Below are 21,094 nucleotides of genomic sequence, written 5' to 3' on the forward strand. Positions count from 1 at the left end.
GTAGTTTCCCCCGACCACAGAGGATGATAAATAGGCAGTGATCCATTTTCCCCTTGCTTCTGTGAGCATTTCCCATTCATCACCAGTCCACAGTGGAGGAACAACGCTTGCCATGACTCCTGTGATCTAAGCTGCCTCCTGCCAGCTGCTCTGCATTCTAATCGTGAAGGATCTGGACAAAACGGGCTTGCTCTCAGTCCTGTTTAACTTTTCCATCGGTCTGTGTTTGTCAAAGCTTCATGCCAACTCTGTCAGAAAAAGAAATGCCACAAAACTTCTTTGAGGAAAGGGGAAAAAAGACCTACTTTATACACTTGCTCTCATGCAAATCACACTCCCATTCAAATCCCAGCTGAATAGGAGTCCTGCAATAGCCTGGGAAATACACAGAGCCTCTAACCCAAGTGTAGGCTGCTTCACTCAGATTGCTGCATTCCCCTGCCTTTTTAACTCCTTTGGAGAAAACCGATAGGAAGAATTAACAATACAATCCAAAGTTGCTATCCCCCAAAGTCATTCCATTTCTGTACGAAATCGGCAAAGGAGTCCCCTGCCATGGTTTTCTGCCCTTTTCTTCTCAGGCTCTACAGAATTGGAGTTGGGATGCTCTGTGACATATTTTCAATCAAAGTGGATGCATGGTCCAAGCTACCAGCTCCAAATAGATTCTAGCAAAGCAGTTCCCCTGGAATCTCAGCAAACAGTCTCTGCTAGTGATGAAGTAGCTGAATTATTAATACAATGTGTTATGCCACCCACCAAAAAGAGTTGAGACAAGCAGAGCCGACCAGGTTCTGAGAAAACTGAAATGAACTCCAACCCCCTCCTCCTCCACAGGTTGTTGTGAAATTCAAGCCAGTTAACAAGCCCCTTGCATGACTGCCTGCCAGGGATGTACAGCAAAGTTCATGCCCTTCCCCCTTCCAGCCCAGAGGTTTTGAGTCTAATCTCTATCCTCTAGGAATTTACAAAGAAACAGGCAATACTAAAACGGGCAAAAGGCTTTAACCCGCAAATCACACTTGAACACTTGACAAGGTCTGGTCATTTCATTTTAAAATTTTCTGGCTGGCTTGCTTGCTTCATATGCTTATTATTGAAAATAGCAGTCGGTGCAAATTTCAATGCGAGTCTTCACTGTGGGAGGAAAGAGGAGACATAGGTGCTGGCTGGTTCTTGTCCCAGGCATTCCACCATTTTCCAGATGCAGGAGCCCCAGCAAGTTCCTCGACCTTTCCCAAGGGCAACTGCCGCATCTGTAAAATCAGTTACAGCAGTATCTCCCCTCCACAGTTGCAGACTTTGATGAGATGCGTGAATGTGCCTGACTATAGTGCAAGGGTTCAAAAACGTTCCTTTCCCAGACTTTTTCCTGTTGACATTTGGAGAATGATATCCTGGGTTGGGTGGTTTGGGTGTTTTGTTTTGCGGGCTTTTCAGGGCTGGGGAGCTGAAGAAAGAGCTACAATGAGAAAAATGAATTGAGGCAAGAAGGATATTTACGTTCAAATTCCCAGATGCATATGTTATCATTTGGTAGAACTATTCAATGAAAGGGATTATTAATTAATAATAAATGTTTGGATTTCACAGCTGAGGTCAACACAACCGCAAACAACCAATTTAAAGCAAAATTATAATTAAAAGGTCTTCAACTCCATCAGTGGCCTTTGGAAAATTAAACCCTAAAATCAAGAGGGCTTATTTTCCCCTGGGATTGAAAGCCCTGTATTTTGAATGCTTTGACTCACGAAGTATACTTTAATTTCCCAGCCAGCCCCAGAGAATTCTGCATTCACACAATACCTACAGTACAGACCGTCCAAAGCAAAGGTTTACTAGGGTGAGTGGGACCCATCATCCCTCCTGCTGTGGCATTGGAGCCACTCTCTTCAAACAGATTTAAATGAGAAAACTGCTACACAAAAGATTCAAGTATAATAGCCCCCCGCCTTATTTTCGGGGGATACTTACAAGAGCTCCAGTGGATGCCTGAAACCGTGGGCAGTACCGAACCCTATACGTACCACGAATTTTCCTGTACATACATCATTATGATAAAGTTTAATTTAAATTAGGCACAGGAAGAGATTAACAACAATGACTAATAAAATAGAACAATTACAATAATATACTGTAATAAAAGTTATGTGAATGTCGTCTCTCTCTCAAAATATCTGCTTGTACTGTAGTCTCCCTTCTCGTGATGATGCGAGATTATAAACTGCCTACATGATGAGATAAAGTGAAATAATGACGTAGGTATTGTGACACAGCGTTAGGCTACTATTGACCTTCTGATGATACGTCAGAAGGAGGACCATCTGTATCGGGTGATCCTGGATCATCAAGTCATAACAATGTGGACGGTTGGATGTCAGTAGCTGACCATGTCACCAGCTGGGGATCCTGGCGAGAGATCTGATCACGCTACTCAGACAGCGTGCAAGTTAAAACTTATGAATTGTTTATTTCTGGAATTTTCCATTTAATATTTCTGGACTGAGGGTAACTGAGAACATGGAAAGGGAAACAGCAGATAAGGGAGGACTACTGTAAGTTGGTGACACCTTTGGAAATATTTTTAAATCTCAGCCTGCCAGAAGTTGCTCCCTTTGATTGCGATACATATGGCTGCTTCAAAAGAAGACACTAGGCATTTAATCAAAATATCCACTAAGGCGAAGATGACAGCAAGACACATGCAAAGATGAGAAAGAATGTATTAGGCCATTCCTCCCTAGAAGCCTACGAAAGCCAAAATGACCAAAACAGCTACTTTGGGCCAGTGTCTAATGAAATCCACTGTGGGGCTGGAAGCACTCCTGCCACTTCCTGTCAGTGGTTGCTAACTTTACAACAATGTGGGTCATTTGTGGGGAAGAGGCCACTGGGGGAAGTTCTATTTACTGCATTTAATGAAGATGCCGCATCCACAGCCACTAACCAGAGAAGCTCACAATTTCTCAGTGTGACCCAAAGGTTACACCAAACCACCAAGACAGCAGACAGAGCCCACGGGACAAACAGGGTCACTAACAGAGAGACCCATTACTGCTCCCTGATATGAGTGACAAAGGCCTTGTTCAAGTCTCTCCTTCCTTTAAGAAGCCTTCCCAGGATCCAGCGGGCTTCCTCTGCCCTAAATCCACAGAGCTGCTTGCCCATTCTAGAATGTCCAACCTTTTCACCATCAAAGATGCCTTGCAGTTCCTTCTTGACCCTCTGTGACATCTAGAAGATGTCTTTATTTACCAGGTAAACTATATTTAAATCATTTCTCCACTTCTGTTAATCAAAGCATGGGAAGTGTCAATCACATCCCCTGATGAGTGGAAATAACCAGCAAGACCAGAGTGATGTGCCAGTGTCACACCACATTCAGATCACAGCACAGAACGTCAGTGCTTTGACCAGTCCAGGCAGAGGCTGATGTTCTCAGTTAGTCTAGGCAAGTTAATCATTGAAAAATGTACAGGACGTGTTAGGTATTTTTGTTTGAAGTCCTAAAAAGAGCACGAGATGCCCTGTGATTGCCCTAACAGACCTTGGCAGGTCCAGAGAACCCAGGGTGAGAATCATGAGTCTAACTCATTTTGGACAATTCATCACGTGTTGCTGATGTGAAAGCTGGCAGGGAATAGTGGGGAAAACCTGGGCTTCAGAAACACTTGAAGAACAAAAGCAGGAGAGCCTAACAGTTAAGAATGGCCTCAAAGCAAGAGGGAGGGGATATGGGGATATATGTATACATATAACTGAGTCACTTTGTAACACAGCAGAAACTAACACAGCATTGTAAAGCAATTATACTCCAATGAAGATGTTAAAAAAAAAAAAAAAGAAGGGCCTCATGAGACAGACTTTTCAGGTCTGACCCCAACTCAAACTCACCTGCTGTGTAACTTCTGGTGAGTTATTTTTTAACGTCTCTGAACCTCAGTTCTGTCAATGGAGATAATAGTAATAAAGACTTCATAGGCTCATTGGGAGAATTAAATAAGAGAACGCATGCACACTGCTTTGCCCAGTGAGAGGTACATACTTGCACTCAATAAATGTTAGCAATTGTCATTGTTTAGTCAGGCTTGCTTGAGTCCAGATCCCAGGCCTAACACATATTAGCTGTGTGAACTTGAGCAAATCATTTACCCTCTCTGAGTTGCAAAACCGGTTTTTGACATCTACCTTATTCTGTTATTGGAAAGATTAAGTGAGATATCATCTAAAACTCCTAATAATAAAGGTTGAGTGCCTTTTCCTCACCTTCTTGTATTATATGTGGTTTAATTTTTCACGCACTTATAGCTTAATCTTCACTGTAATTTTCAACTTGACGCTCCAACCAGTTTCTAAAGATCTGTGCTTGTGTCTTATAGTCTTTAATATCACCCAGCATCCAGCACATGAATCTAAAAAATGCACAGTAATATTAATTTTTGAGATGATAATCATGTATACAGCCATACCTCCAGGGGGGAAAGGGGATGGGGAAAAAAAAAAAATCAACCTTATCAGGAACTACAGTTCTATTTCATGGTCTTAAAAATATGGTAAGGCTAATCCAAGGAATATAGATTTTTAATATTTGTACTTCTAACTGTTTTCAGGGTACTCTGAAGATCTAAGGCTGCTTTTCATTTTGCTGAAGCAGGAATCTGCTTGTGACACACCCTGGTTTGTGGAAGTATGTTACTCAGCGGGTGAGGGGGTCTAGCTGACCACCCAGCATCTATTCCTCAGGCAGCTTTATTGTTCTCTGCTCACTCATCTTAAACCCAGTGACACTGCTAAACTGACTGAAAACTTTGTTTCTTTGTGAAATATTCTCTGACAAACAAAGCAGCACTAGAGTGGTTTCATGAATATGTTAATTCCAAAGGTCTTCGGTAAACCTTTTGTATTTTTTCCATACATATTTTAATTAATCTTAAGATACTTCCAAAATGGTGTAGGCACTATGGAAAATAGTTTGGCAGTTCCTCAAAAAGTCAAGCACAGTAACCATATCGTCCTGAATTTCCACTCCTAGGTAAATATAACCATGAGAATTGAAAATCTATGTCCAATAGCACAGGGAGATCAGCTTGGTGCTTTGTGACCACCTAGAGGGGTGGGATAGGGAGGGTGGGAGGGAGGGAGACGCAAGAGGGAGGAGATATGGGGATATATGTATACGTATAGCTGATTCACTTTGTAATACAGCAGAAACTAACACACCATTGTAAAGCAATTATACTCCAATAAAGATGTTAAAAAAAAGTAGATGAAGTACTAATACCTGCTGAACACACATGCTGAACATACACGCTACGATATGGATGAACCTTGAAAATATTATGCTGAGTGAAAGGCAAAGAAACAGAAAGTGTATCAGTAGTTGCCATGGGATGGGAGGAGGAGGAAGGCAAATGTGGAGTGACAGTTAATGGGTACAGTTTTTTCGTTGTTGCAGTGATAAAAATGTTCTAAAATTGATTGTGGTGATGGTTGCTCAACTCTGTGCATATACTAAAAGCCAGTGAATTGAACACTTTAAATGAATGAATGTTATGGTACATGAATTAGATCTCAGCAAAACTGTTTTAAAAATACCATTATAACTCAAGGAAAACCGTTTCTCTAAACCAAGAGGATTTCCAATGGCCCATTTATTTTAAGGGGCTTTGAGAAATTTAAAGATTCCAGAGCAAAATATAAATTAATTAAATAAATAATTTATGTATATAAAAAACTTACAGCCTCATCTTTCTAATAAGGCTCTGAACATAAAGAAGCACTTACTAATCCTATAATACAGGCTTCATAAGTCTTCTACAAACACTGCATTTAAAGTGTTTGTGGAGGGAGAGGCATCACCATGGTTCAGAGGCTCCCAACCAGGAGATCAGGAACCCCACTGCCACCACCATCCCCCTCACCGCCCCCCCCCACCAATCTCCTTTAATCTCCTTGTCACCCATCCTTCTCCTCTCTGTCCCCAGTACCTCAGGTTCACCTCTAATCTGCCTCCCAACTGATCTCCCTCCTTGGCCTCCAATTTCCCTCCCCTCAAACACAAATCAGATTAAATTAATCCCCTCTTAAAAACTGCTCATGAATATGTTAATGCCAAACGTTGTCTGTAAAACTTTTGTAATTTTTTTTCCTTACACATTTTAACTAACCTTACGATACTTCTAAAATGGTACAGCTGCTATGGAAAAACAGTTTGGCAGGTCCTTAGAAAGTTAAACACGGAGTTACCATATGACCCGGCAATTCCACTCCTAGGTATATTCTGGGTTTGGTTTCTGTATGAAATTTTCCATAATAAAAAGAAAAATGAAAACAAAAATACAACCTCATTCACTGGTCCTCCAAATTAAAGTTCAAGTCCCTTAGCGGCCTGCCATTTATAGCTCCCCTTTTTAATCTGGCTCCTAACTATCTCTCCAGCCTCATCCCCAACATGCTCTTTCCCTGCCAACTCAGTGCAAATACACAGCACTTACACTCCAGCCTCCAACCACTCACCCTTCCCAAAAACGTTCTTGTTTCTAAGTCTCAGCATCCGTTGCTCCCTCTGCTGCAATATCCTTTCCCACTCCGTGTAATGTAGGCTATTATTTCTCTAACAAGACCCAGCTCCAAGCCCTCAGGCAAACTCATTGCTTTTCACTGTGCAGCTATAGCCCCTCCCTTACCATGCCCAAATCAGCAGTACTAAGTGTGTAAAATTACGCAAAAGTCTGTTACCCTTTCCCAGCGTGGGAATTCATAAAGCACAAGGAACCCCACCCACCAACCCCACCCCAGGGGAAGAAGGGACTGAGGTGTGTTGCACATAGTAGATGCTCAAGAAACAACTGCAGAAGACAAGACATACTTGAAAGACAGGTGCAAACATAGACTTAATTAAATAGGCTCTTTAGAAATTATACTGATTGATGCTAATTTGGGGGCCAGATATAAAGAAACCATCAATGAGAACAGCTTCCTTCGTGTCAATATAATCATGTGTATTATGTGCTTTAGGGATACATAAACAGGAACCAAAGCATACTGCTTATTATGACAAGGCACTTACACTGATTTGCATTTCTCTGCAAAACTCTCTAAGCATATAATTTTGTTAATTTGTGACAAACCTCAGAAACACACTTCCCACCAATACTGTGATTGCAACGTATACTCTCAAAGCACACAGAAATCATCAAGATCCTTTCATAAGGTGCCAACTGGATGTTATGTGTGTTGTTTGGTTTGGTTTGTTTTAAATTTGGGAATTTTAATGCACATCATAATTTATAATTTAACTTGGACCTAAAGGAAGAATAGTTTCACAAGGATGTTTCAGAAACTGACCTAGCCTTCTTTTGAATGTTGGGACCACCAGCTCATGCATGACCTTGAGAAAATCATTTCATCTGAGACTCAGTTTCCTCCTCAGTCAAAAACAAACACTTTGAAAACGTGGGCTTCTCTTTCTTCTCTCCTGGGACACGTCATTTGAAAAAGATGGTGCCTGTTCAAGTTCAAATCAGTCAGCAGTGATCTTTGGTAACAAGCACCTTCTAGAACAAGGGCCAGTTGGAAGAAAAGTGATATATCAAAAAAGCTGCCTAATCCTTAAATTTGCCCCATGTGTCTCTGCCCTCACTAAACTAACACCCTCTGATTTGGGTTAAAAGTTAAACCTGTTTGTCTTGTTGCTCTTTTAATTGACCCAGGAAAGAGAAAAATGAGAATAGGGCTCTCTGGAGAACTACCTCATAAATGATAATCAAGTTTCAAACTGACAAGTACACACCAGAAAAGCAAAATGGTATAAAGGCAAGACCTTGGTTCTAGGTCCTGCCCTTTCACTATCACCAGACAATTACTAACCAGTCCAAGCATCCAAGTCTTCCTATGTGAATCAAGGGCACTGACTAGGACGTGGTGACAATGACAACAGCAGCTGGTGAGTGCACAGCGCCATACACTATACCAGGCATCGCCTCACAACTTCACAACACATATTATCCCATTTTACAAATGAGAAAACCGAGGCCTCAGAGACAGTCACAACTTGCCTAACCACGTACAGCTAATAACCCTAAGCAAACTCCCACCTATCTGTCTCCAAAGCCTGGGCTTCCCCCTTGGACCGCCCACCTGTCCCCTGTTCAAAGAGGCCTATTTTTGACTGAGATAAAAAATGACTTGGTATTGTTGATAATGAAATCCCCAAGGTACTTTCAAATTCTAAAGCATCCATGAATCTAGGCACTAAAGAATTGCTCCGATGGAATTTTCTTTATTACGTCCACCGAGAGGCTCAGTCAGCACACTCCAAGCTGTTCTGCAACTATTTATATTGGGCCCTGCAGAACATATTTGTACATGTTTGGACTCAAGAAAATGGAAATAAATGGAATGGAATTGAAAAGAGGGAGTCTTCACTGCATTACCTGCATTGAAAAGTGGGCAGCAAGGTAAGCTGACAAGAGTTCTGGAAAACTTAGTGACTACTTACCAGCTGGGCACCGTTGTGCAAGTTACTTAACTTCTCTGAACTGCAGTTTCCTCCTCTCTAAAAGGAATCTAATATCTATATTACATGGTTGGCCTGAACAATAAATATGTTCACTACCACAGTTATTCCCTTCCTCAAGAGATATGGAGCGTGCCCTGGATGACAAGCATTTTGATTATTTTCAATCATGTTGCTCTTTTTAGTTATTTTTTCTTCCTCTGGGCTTTCAAAAGACACATATAAGAGTTGACCCTAAAATAGGCCATTTGTCCAAATTCCCTCCCCGACAAAGGTGTATTTGTCTTTCCCTTAAGATGATATAGCCACGTCCCTTCCAGAGGGGAAGAAGGTAACCACCAAAGACTCCTGAGGTTCCCGCACTGTGACTTTTCCCAAACCTGCCACTGCTTTTCTCTGGCTAATAGAAAACATTTGTGTTCCCTCTGTCTGGTTTTTTCTTGGGATTCTCTTCACAGTTGTTTCCCCTAATATATTTCAGGCAACTTTGCTGCCAAAAAATTAAATTCATAGAACCATCGAGGAGTAAGAACACTGGGAAGGAAAGGAAAATTCTACTATTACTATGAATAATAAGAGCCACATAATACCCGATAATGATTTAGTGCTTTTTAACTCTTCGAAGTGCTTTCAGATTTGTGATCTCATCTGAGCTTCACCATATACGAGTGTCACAAGGTTTGCTTTTGTATTTTACAGATGAGGAAACTGAGGTGAGGCCTGAAAGGTTAAATAGTTTTTGCCCAAGTCACATGTGTAGATGACTTTATGTCAGGATTCAAACCCAGACCTGGGTGAATCCAAAGCTTGCATTGTTGCTACAATACTTTGCCAAGCTAACTTTGATCTTTTAAAGGCTCTCTTTAGAAGTCTAATTCATTCATCTCACTGTTTACTCATATACAAACTTCAATATCTCAAAAGAAAGTATGTATAGAGTTAACACTTCATTTATCCAAAGTGGTCACTTGGCCTACAACACTACAGAGAATTCAGTTTAAAAATAAATAAAAATCCCAGCCTCTTAGCAGTTAGGAGACACCAGCAAGTCCTTGCACTAAAAATCAGACCTTCAGGCCAGCACCCAGAGGTAATTTTTCCTTTTGAAAGAATTCTAACAATCTTAAATATTTTTTTTTTAATTGGAGTATAGTTGATTTACAATGTTGTGTTAGTTTCAGGTGTAAAGTGATTCGGTTACACATATACCTATATTCATTCTTTTTTATATTCTTTTCTCATATAGGTTATCACAGAATATTGAGTTGAGTTCCCTATGCTATACAGTATGTCCTTGTTGGTTATCTATCTTATATACAGTAGTGTGTGTATGGTTATCCCAAGCTCCTGATTTATCCCTCCCCTCCACGTTTCCCCTTTGGTAACCATAAGTTTGTTTTCCATATCTGCAAGTCTGTTTCTGTTTTGTAAATAAGTTCATTTATATCATTTTTTTTAATAGACAATAACTAACCTTTCTTAGCAGTTAAGTATTTTAAATTTTTATTTATTTATTTATTTATTTATTTATTTATGGCTGTGTTGGGTCTTCGTTTCTGTGCGAGGGCTTTCTCTAGTTGCGGCGAGCAGGGGCCACTCTTCATCGCGGTGCGCGGGCCTCTCACTATCGCGGCCTCTCTTGTTGTGGAGCACAGGCTCCAGACGCGCAGGCTCAGTAGTTGTGGCTCACGGGCCCAGTTGCTCCGCGGCATGTGGGATCTTCCCAGACCAGGGCTCAAACCCGTGTCCCCTGCATTGGCAGGCAGATTCTCAACCACTGTGCCACCAGGGAAGCCCCATTTATATCATTTTTTTAAATTAGATTTCACGTATGAGAGATATCATATGATATTTGTCTTTCTCTGTCTGACTTCACTTAGTATGATAATCTCTAGGTATCTTGAATATCTTTACTGGAAAAGACAGGTGTACTGACCACAAACAGAAAGAAAAGTACAGACAACCTAACAATTCAAAAAGTGCCAGAACATGCGATCCCTCTATATAAACCAACTGCCCTTCCTCAACTGCCTTTAAGACATTAGCTATTAAACAACACAGTGATTCTCAAATTGGCCTGATAAGAATCACCAGAAGCTTTTATAAAACACAGAATCCTAGGCCCTGGTCCAGAGCCTACTGAATTTGAATCTCCCGGGAAGGAGCCTGAGAATCTGCATGTCACACCAGATGGGTCTCCTTATTAGCTGAGTTGGTGAAGTACTGACACAGTAGGCATCCCCCAAATTATCACTCCTCAAATAATGTGTACCAGGTTGAAATGACACCTAGGGCAGGGTGTCTCCATAAATATAACAGCCTACACGGGGAAGAAGCCCTCAACTATGGTATCATTAGCATCATGCTATGAACAGGGCTTGCCAGCCCAAACAACTGCACAGGAAGGGGGAAAGAAAGAATCTCAAATTGACAGGAAGTCAAAAGGGCTAAAAGTGGAAAAGGCCACCAACTCTGGCTTTAACAGCCTCCCACAAAGGCAGCTATACCCCCACGGTATATCTCAAGTATAAGAGAAAGGGATGGAAGAACTAAGGAGAAAAAAAACGAAAAACAAAAAAAACTAGCCAATCTAGACAATAAAGGTTTTCAACCATCCTGGAAGAGTCAGCAGGGCTTACCTACGAAAAGGAGACTCCCTCCTCATTTCAACCCATGCATGATGCTTCTTGGCTGGGAGGTTCACCCATTACTTAATGAAAATCTGTTTCTATATTCTCTGGTTTACACGGTAGATTAAGTTATCAAAACCTATTGGGTTATTAAAAACACATACTTAGTGAATATAATAACTGAGTAACAAAAAGAAGGGAAAAATCACCTGTTGGGCTTGCTTCCTTGTTTGCTTGTAATTCCTATAAATTTTAGGAAGCAGATGAGAGGACTCATCTGGCCAGGGAAAATCTAGCCAGTTTCTCAGCATATTGGATGAACTCGAGGAAAAGACAGTGCTCATTTTCCCTCCTGAATGAACCCCAATTTAAGCTAACTGTCAGCAATACTTCTTTGATACAAAAACATAAAAATTCAATTGATGATAAATAATCTATGAGAAGCAATGACTGTGTTTCTACATCACAGTTATCTATCAGCACAGACTCATAAAATCGTTAGTGCTAGAAGGGGTCTGAGAGATGATCTAATCCCTTCCCTCTGTGATAATAATCAAGAAACCAAGGCCCACAAAAGTCAAGGGAATGTTCCCAAAGTCACACAGCGACGTGGCGGTACAAGACCAGAGCTCCTATTTCTAGGCCCTCATCCTTGGGATGACTCCCTGAGCTAAGAGACAACCAAGAGCTAAGCACAGCGCACGTACCAGGTACCAGGTAGACATTCAGTAAATCCAGGCGTCATTCCTCTCTACTAGAAATCTGTCCCAGAATGTCGTATGGCAGCCTTTGACATTAGATATCATTCCGCCCAACCAGTCATTTCACTGATAGAAAAAACTGAGACCCATAAAATCAACTTGGCCACAACCACACAACTAACTGGTGGCATCGGCCACCCTGGAACCTGAACTTCTGGCTCCAAGTCTCCGGTTCTCTTCACTACATCACACTGCCTCCCTCTCACTATTAAAGGTGAAGAGTTTAATAATAACACATGATAATTTTATTTATCCCATAGATGGAACCAGTTTTAGAATTTTATCTCGGCCATTTAACTGCAAATCAAGAAGCATCCAAAAACATTCTAGAATGACTAAATTATATAACATAGTTGCTGACCAAACAAATTCTCTATTTTTACCCATTTGAGCTTCTTTCTCTTTGCCTCACTGACTGTGTTTCCTGGTAGGGAATGGCACAGGAGTTAAGCCTTTCATACCAAACCTGCCCGAGCATCTGTTCCTTCAAAGGTCTCCCACCTCCACCATAAGCTCAGTTACCCCACCTTCCGGTATCAAAAGCCAAAAGAGGAACAGTCTTTCTGAGCAAATGAACCTTTTCTAAAGAGGGCTCAGAGTATACTGTGAAGATTAGATGGCTCAAAATGCTGCTAAATTTTAGGGGTTGCCTTCTCAGCTGAAGTTTAGATCAACAATGAATAAAAATCATCTGTCTTCAACTTACTGACTGGGCCAATGTGACCTCCTCTTGGAAGTGGATGTTTTATGGTCTTCACTGTAATATCATTATTGAGTTTTTAATTTCATGGTCTCATCTACCTATGATTCTGAGACACAGTATATAAAGACAACCACAAAACCTTCATCAAGGGCTCTGGGTTATAAATTCCTTGCATTTGCCCAAGTTTTGAGAGATGACAAATAACTTTCACATCCAATATTTCCTCTGATCCTCACAGCAATGTAATGGAGTGGCCACTCTGATCACTACCTCGCAGATGGGCTAACTGACTTCAGAGGATGAAGGACCTTGAACAAAGCCCAAGGACAAAAAGCTGGACCTGTCTAACTCTGCCTACCCCTCAAAATGCATGGGTTGGAAGGAGGCACTCAGTAAATATCTGGGGAGGGGGGACAAGGAAGAGACAGGGGACAGAGCAGAGAAGCTCCACATGGACTTACCAAATCCCTGCATTTGTGCTATAGCCGTGCACTGCCATTCGTGCTTTCTTCTGAACCACTGTCTCATGGGGTAAAAAGGCGCCCTCAAAATTTGGGAATTACTTAGTGTTAGAACAACCCCAAATCAAAACGATACCTTGGGGCGACGAGACCGTATCACTGAGCAGAAGAGTTGAACCACCTTTATCCATCTGCTTTGGTGCAAATGACTAACTGGAAAATGTGGAGAGGCAGGACTTTCTGTAAACCGAGCTTTAGAATTTTCTAATGATCTGAGTTTCAGGGTTCTTCAGATGAGGGAAGAAAAGGGGGATGGACTCCAGTCATGCTCACTGAGGATTAGAGATCAACTCAAATTGACTTCAGTGTGAATCTCAGTTTTCTCATCTATAAAATGGAGACAATCTCATCATCAGAGTTGAAGTGAAACGTACGTAAACTAATGCATCTGAAAAAGAGGCTAACAGAGCTTAGAAAGACAGTAGATGCTCCTTCCTCTTTGCCTGGGAATATTGTCTGCTGCTCTCTTGTAACCTGGTAGAACAGAAGGAGTGCATAAAAAAACAGAAGGCCATACTTTTATGCAACTGAAAGGAAAACAAAATCGATTTCAGAAAAACTACTATGCAAAGATTCATAACTGTGTTTATTTAAAAGCAATAATCGGCAAAGATAGCTATTTTCTGAGACATAAACTCCCATTGGTGATTCTCTGCCACCAGATTCCTTTGGTCCTCAAAGGAGAGTGGACTTCTGTTTTTTCACCAAGAATTTAACATTCCAAAAAGGTATGTGAAACAAGTTAAACTGCTTGCATATTTCCACTTACATAACATGTATATTGCACATCAGCTTTTATTTTTTCCAGACACAGGGAGAGGAAGCTTGGTATATATTCCTGTGAGAGAATAAACAGAAAAATGTCTCCCTTTTTCATATATTAGGGCCTTGTAATCCAGACCATATGATCAATACACTATATAAAAATTAAATCATACTGACAGTCCCAGGCAAAAAGTGAACCAAGTAGAAACAATTTTTTAGGACTGTGATGTGTGGAATATTAAAATCACATGTTGTGTTAATAATTTTCTTTTAGAAGCCAAATAGAGTTCTCCTGCATAAATTTCTCAAGTAAATGTTTACCTTACAGTGTCTCCTATTAAGGGTGGTCGAGAGGCATTAAATTAGTGATATTGTAATTTGGCCTATGCATAGGGGAGACACTTTGAAAATGACTTGGTTGACATTATGTTAATGGCAAGGCACATACCTTAAAACGGAGAGCTATGTGCTCCTTATGGTAAAATACAAGGTCCTGGTATCTTATTAACTTCTTTTTTTTCAGTAAACAAAAATCATTTGCTCGAAGAGGCCAATAGTGAGTAAACTTAACAAACAGCTAGGTATAGAATATTAGCTTTGGAGGGGACACGAGGGAGAGTTGGGGCAGATGAAGAGCTGAAATGTGCAAACATACACCTTACTTAACACCTTCAATGCACAACAGTGTCTTGGGATTTCTGTGTCCCCCACTAAACTATAGCTGATAGGTGTGTCTTTTTGCAAATTCCTTCACACTCTTCCCTTTGATAAGATACACCATCTCGTGGGACTGCCTTCTGAAATCAGAAGAGTGGAAAGAGGAGGGGAGTACAATGAAACTGTCTGAAGGCTGTCAAGTGTGTTCTAGCTCTGCTTTCCTAATCACCAAGTAGGAGGTAGGAGGGTACAGGGAACAGACAGTCTAGAAAGAATTCACCCTACCACCAGGGAACAAAACACATCAGTGAACACTGGGAAGCCCCAGACAAGTTTACAGCAAACAGCTTCAATGTGTTTGTGTTCCTGGTACTCCCCCGGACCAGGGAAGGTCTCTTAAAAATTCAATAGCTTGGCAAGGAGACTTTAAGTACTCATCTCCCCACTGTGCATAATAAGCCAGTGGCCTTCAGGAAGGTAGGCCCCCCAGTGACAATTCCTTTACATAACATCTTAATGCTGAATTGATACGAAGAGGTGGGAATGGGATTTGCCACCTGAACTACAGTCACCTTTCTTCCCTTCCGCAGAGCACAATTTGATCTTCAGCTGTCTCTGCATATCTAAAGGGGGCCATTCTTATATTTAAACTCCAAGAGTCCCTTCTTTCTCTGACTCTCAAAATTAGCTATGGACAGTCAAGCCAAGGACAGATGGACCTCAGTAAAGATCCTGCTACAGAGTCATGAACACAGGGTCATTGGACTCCAGCCCAAGAAGTCTCTGGTTTGCACACTCTGCATGGACAAATCCATTTCAAAGGGGACTTGAGCTTCCGTGCAGGAGTTCTATTTTAAGGGAACTGAACAGGGAACACAGATGTTTCTTCAGTTAGCAGAGTTGGCAGAACAGCTCCTGGACCAAATCCGAGTTCTTAATGCAGGAAGGGGCCTTAGAGAGCATCTAGTTCAACCCACTCACTCAACTGATGAGGAAACTGAGGCCAGAGAGGCAGTTAGGTGGCACCCCCAGCAAGTGGCAGAGTGGCGGTGTCCTGATGACAAGTCCTGCACGCTTCCCATAACACCATGATTCGCTTAAAAAAAAAAAAATCTACACTGACTTCAACCTTGGAACTCCTGTAGATTCTTGTCAATAGCCACCCCCTGCCCCGGGGGCGAGTTCATAAAGCCTCCTCACCCTCCCACTTCATTCCATTTACTCCTGCTCTTCCAGCTGTGGCTTCCAACTAGTTTGGAAAACAGAAGCGGGCTACAGCCTCAGCTTTCTGGGAGTGCAATTAATTATGGTCCCGATGCATGAACCGTGGCTAGCTTTCCCAGTGCCTCAGTTGCCTCATCGGTGAAATGGACCTCCTCGCCCGTGTTGCACCGAGTCAGGGAGAGGCAGTACTCCCTGGCACACAGTAGGCGCCTAAAAAGTGACTGCTGGATCGGTACCCCGCATCACGCCCCTCGAGAGCACCCTCCCAACCCCCGGGGGGCGTTCAGGAGAGCGGCAAGTGAAAAGGCCCAGGCAGCCCCGGCGGAAGGGCTGGATGTTTACATTCGGCCGGGGGAAGGCAGCGCTCTCCAGGCGGGAGCCCAGCGCTCCAGGAGATCCATCTTACTTGGATGGGGGGCAACCAGCTCTACGCCGGCTCCGGGTCCTGGTTCCACCGATTTCCCCTATCCTAACAGGCCGAGCCCACGCCTTTTCGTGGGACTCTGGCCGGGCTTCCAACCGGAGATCGGCTTTTAGGATTCGGTGTCCAAGTGGCCCGCGAAAGCCTACAGCGCTCCCGACACTCCTTTACAGGCCGGGGAGGCGGCGGGAACAGGGAGGGCGGGGACCCGGGGACCGGGAGCGGCGCGAAGGCTCCGCGAGAAGCCTGCGGGCGGCCCCCGGGGCGGACTGCACGGCGCAGCCGGGAGACGCGGCCCGGCGCGCAGCCCCGGTCGGGCTGGGACGCGCGCCGGGCGCCGAGGGCCGGAGGGACAGCGGGGCTGGGCTCACCCATGAAGAGGCAGAAGAGGTCCAGGCAGATGAGCAGCACCCGCTTGCTGCCGCCCTTCCTCGGGTTGTTGTTGAGCGCCGGGCTGCCGCCGTTCTTGCTCTCCGCGACGATCGCCTTGTCGTACTTGTAGTTTTGCATGGCGCTGGTCAAGACGCCCCGCGACAGCAGTCACACACCCAGACGCCCGGGTCGCCTCCCGGCCGAGGCTGCTCGGGGCGCGGCGGGAGAGTGCGGCCCCGCTGCCCGCTTCCAACGGCAGGCGGTGGTGCTTTCTGCTCCCCTGGGGCTCCTCTGCTTTTCCTGCCTCAACCCCGAATCGTTCGAAAGTCCAGTGGGGAGAGAGCCAACTCCCGAGCAGAAACTTCTGCAGCGCCGCGCTGCTCCGGACGCGCGGGGCTCCCGTGTCTGTGTGCAAAGCAGCGAGCGGGCAGCGCGGGCGCTTGACCACCTTCCTCCGCGGCTGATTGCTTAATGAATGGGAGCTGCGCGGAGTCCAGCTGCGCGGAGCCCAGCCACGCCGAAGCGCTGCCGCAACTCCAACTTTCCTCCTCCTCCTCCTCCTCGCTGCTGCTGCTGCCGCCGCAGCTGCCGCTGTGATCGCCTGGATTTGTTTTCGGCAGTTTTATTTCAAGAGGTCCTTTAAAAAGAGAGAGGGACCTCCTTACTTGGCTCAGAAGAGATTCCGAAAGCACAGCCCCTTCCTTAAGCAGCCGAAGACGTAGGATAATTAAGGCCACATTTTCCCCCACCCCTTTCCAAAAAAAAAAAAAAAAAAAAAATCCTAAAAGGAAAAGTTACTCTCAAACCAGAGAATCCGGGAGCCCCTAGCGTTCAGAAACACTAAAGTGTCACAAAAGGAAAAATAAATAAATAAGTAAAAGAATAAAAAGAAACATTTTCTTGCCGGCCTTGGGTCAGGCAAAAGTTGAGGCTGTGCAGCTCAAAAGCATTTCTCCTTCCTGACACATTTGGGGCTTTCAAGTCTTCATTTTGATTTGAATCATATTATCCCGAAAATACTCAAAAAAAAATTTTTTTTTAAAGATCTTAACACCCAGCACCGGGTACTGGGGTAGATTCTGAGGATACGAACAGGAAAAGGACTGCACAACTCTGGAGCTAGATCCTGTGGACTGGAATCTTGGCCATGGCTCTGTGCCTTGGTTTCCCCATATGTAAACTGGAGATAATAACTGTTTCTCCTAAATAGAGTACTTGTGAAGACTTAAATAGCTAACACATATAAGCGCCTACAACAGTGCCAGGTATATAGGTGTTAACTATGACTTTTACTCCTGTTTCCAGGGTGAACGAGTCCCAATCCCTACAACCCCCTGCTAGTTCAGCTGGCCCCCAGCCTGCTTGTACAACTACGAGGGGTAGTTTTTGGGGCAATCTAATGCTTTGCCTTAGAGGCTGTCATATGCTTTTAAATTAATTATTTTATGTGAATTAATTTTTCTTCCAGGTAGACTATAATCATTTCCAAGGCAAGGGCCTTTCCTTCTATCTTCTGTAGTGCCTAGCAGAAAACTGGGCACACAGTACAATAAATAGGCATTTCTTCCAGATGTCTCTTTTTGTACATCCAGAAATAGAAATAGTTGTAGCTTTTTTATATGTTATATTGTTCACGTTCTTTTTTTATCCTGACTTGTTCCGGGGTTCAGTAACCCTATATCCAGCCACCAGCAGCCACTTGACCTTTCTCCAATAGTCCTTTCCCACTCCACACCCCGTCCTCCTTCTCCCTCTGCCTGTAATGCACATCCATCCCTCCTCTAACTACCAAAATGCTTCTCTTGCTTTAGGGTACTCTGAAATGTCACCTTCTCTATGAGCCCTTTCTTGATCTCTAGACAGAATTAACTTCACTTTCAACACTTTATTTATAACACTCTTGTGGCACTCATCACAGTCTGATTTGGCATTATACTTAGTAAAGGCTAGTCCGCTCTACAGTTTATCAGCTCCAAAGCATCTCCCAGGTACCTCGCACAGAGTCTGACGCCTGCAGAATTAAGCTTAAGTCCAGACTGCACAGCAACAATTGGGCTGGCAAAGAAAGGCAAAATCGCTGTCTTCTGGAAGCAAGAGTAATTGAATCTCTGAGACAGTTTTGGAGCTGGGGTATCTAGCTGCAGATCATACACAGCATTCTCAATCAAAGAGCAGCAAGTAAAAGCCAGGGAAACTAGAAGAACAAATTCCTTAGACGGCTTTACCATGAGAAATACCTTCACTTGACATGTTAAAATAGCAGAAACAATACAAAACCGATTTCACCATTACTGACATTCTGAAAGGAATTCTGGGATCCTGGTGTCTTCCCTTGCCCACTCAAAGCTCCTTGTTATGATAATCATCCTTGAAGTTCTAAGTCACCAAGCCACATCTTTGGAATCCCAAACGAAAAGTAAGAGCAAACCCCTGAAACTTCAGCAGCCCACTCTAATCTTTCCCTCCTTTGAGTTTCAAAAGTCCTAGGGCATCTGTGCCACTGACAGCCACTAATATTCCACTGTAGAGTCCTCTGTTCTTATTTGAATTTTATAGTCACCTCCCTTTACATTTCCTGTCTGTTTTTCCTTCTCTGTGAAATGACTTTTATTAATTTAAGAACAGACATTTTTAAAAGCCAGACTTTTACTGTAGCTAAATGGTATTATAACTCAGCAGTCGCTGCTGGGCTCTTTAAAGCTACCGGGTAAGATTGATGGTAAACTTCAGCTGGCACTAGATTGAATACTAGGAACATTTTTGGCTTCAAGGTTCCCTGGATTAAATTCAACTACTTATTAAGAAAGATAAAAATCTGTTATTCCAGGAGCGAATAAAAGGGAAAATAAATGGATGTTTAAATAAGAGCTTTATATTTCCATTTACAAGGCTCTGTGGGCTATTTTTTTCATAACAAAAAGATCATAGTGTTAATTGATGCATGTCGTTGGGTGCAGACAATTATTACATTTGGATAACTCTTCAAGGGAACAGAACACTACAGATACTCATTAAAATGGACTTGAACTCGTCATAAATATAGTGTTAATATCATTCTTTATGTACTAGGAAATAAAACAGCCTCCCCAGATACATCTGAAGGCCTCTTTGCTTTAAATCCTAAAATTGAAGAGTCCAATTAGCAAGTAAAATGCAACAGAACAGACTGGATAGTTTAGAATGGTGTCATTTCAAAGTAATTACATAATCTAAATTCCTGGTAAACATAGCCCACCACAATGCACACCTGAAAATGACATCCAGTTCACTAAACTAGTCTGCATAGAAACTATAACATCAGCGGGGATAAATGCCTTTTTAAGATTAACTTATTATGTGTGGCAACAACGGCACATCATTCTTAAATAACTGATACCTCCCAAGAGATTTAAATGGCCTTCATTTCTAAGATCTCTCGTTACCTCATAATTTTATTTCTCTTTCTTTTTAACCCCTAACATTTAATAATTAATCATTTTTTATTTTTTGAAAAGGCATGAATTGGCTCTGGAAATACTTAAGGGAAAGGTAACTGAGTTCCTTTACATAAAATTGTGTAGTCAAAAGGTCAGAGCCCAAACTTCCCAAGCCATTGAAATTCACTTAAAGAAACCTAAGTTTTAGCTAACAAGTACCCATTTATCCAAGTTCTTTAAAAGTGTTACATTCCATCTCTGGTCTTTACTAAACAAAACTTGTTGGCTTGCTGCTCTAAGTGTTGGATTCAATATCACGAGTGCTCCCACTGGACTAAATAGAGGCCTCCAGAGTAACACTCTGGAGAAAAGGCAGGAAGGAGCAGAAGCTTTGAGGTCTGAACATCTTGATGTGCTGTTTGATCTGAGATATGCTCAACAACCTCTCTGAACCTGAATTTCCTCAACTTTTAAATGGGACTAACATTTTTCTCTGGTTCTGGGGATAAAACATTAATAATGAAATAATACATTTGAAAATACCTAGTACACAATAGGTAGTTGACAAATGTTAATTGAATGTTAATATTTTAAATGAGCACTTTATTTCTATAATATACCTGTTTTAAACACAGATATTAAAAGTTATTCAGTATAGATTAAGGATTAAAGTCTTGGTGGTTCTTGTATCAGACTGCCTAGGTTGCAAATAAAGATGTGGCAGAGATCTTAAAAGGTGTTTATCCAGTACTAACTCTGAATGTACCATTTAATTTTATTCATTTTTCCCTAGATGCAAAAACACCTTCAGCATCTCTATATCTATCTTTTTTTGAAATGTGCAATTTCTTGAGAATTCTGAAGGTATTGAATCAAACAAGCTTATTTCTTTTAGACAATTTAGTTACACATTATTTTCTTCAGGATTGTTTGTGAAACTCAAGAAAAGCTATTTGCTTAAACTAATAATCTTGTACAAGTGGGAGTACTTTCATTTTAAAGGCACTTTCACACCTATTATTTTATTCTTACAGTTCACCGAAGTAGGTGGGGGGGGGGTTGCTATCATTAGCCCATTTTATAGATGACAAAACTGAGGCAAGCCC

General features: G+C 42.4%; 1 protein-coding gene across 1 annotated transcript in view; it reads right to left on the bottom strand.

Moving 5' to 3' along the window:
- The window catches only part of PLPP3 (phospholipid phosphatase 3), an 85,438-nt gene extending 68,128 nt beyond the window's left edge, over positions 1-17,310 (bottom strand). The window contains exon 1 of the mRNA XM_036862160.1: positions 16,572-17,310. Within this exon, the coding sequence (XP_036718055.1) occupies positions 16,572-16,710 (139 nt within the window). The 5' untranslated portion in view covers positions 16,711-17,310. The remainder of the gene's footprint in view (positions 1-16,571) is intronic.
- Between the last annotated feature and the right edge of the window lie 3,784 nt (positions 17,311-21,094).

The sequence above is a fragment of the Balaenoptera musculus genome, chromosome 1, assembly GCF_009873245.2.
Source record: "Balaenoptera musculus isolate JJ_BM4_2016_0621 chromosome 1, mBalMus1.pri.v3, whole genome shotgun sequence".
In the NCBI taxonomy this organism is placed as follows: domain Eukaryota; kingdom Metazoa; phylum Chordata; class Mammalia; order Artiodactyla; family Balaenopteridae; genus Balaenoptera; species Balaenoptera musculus.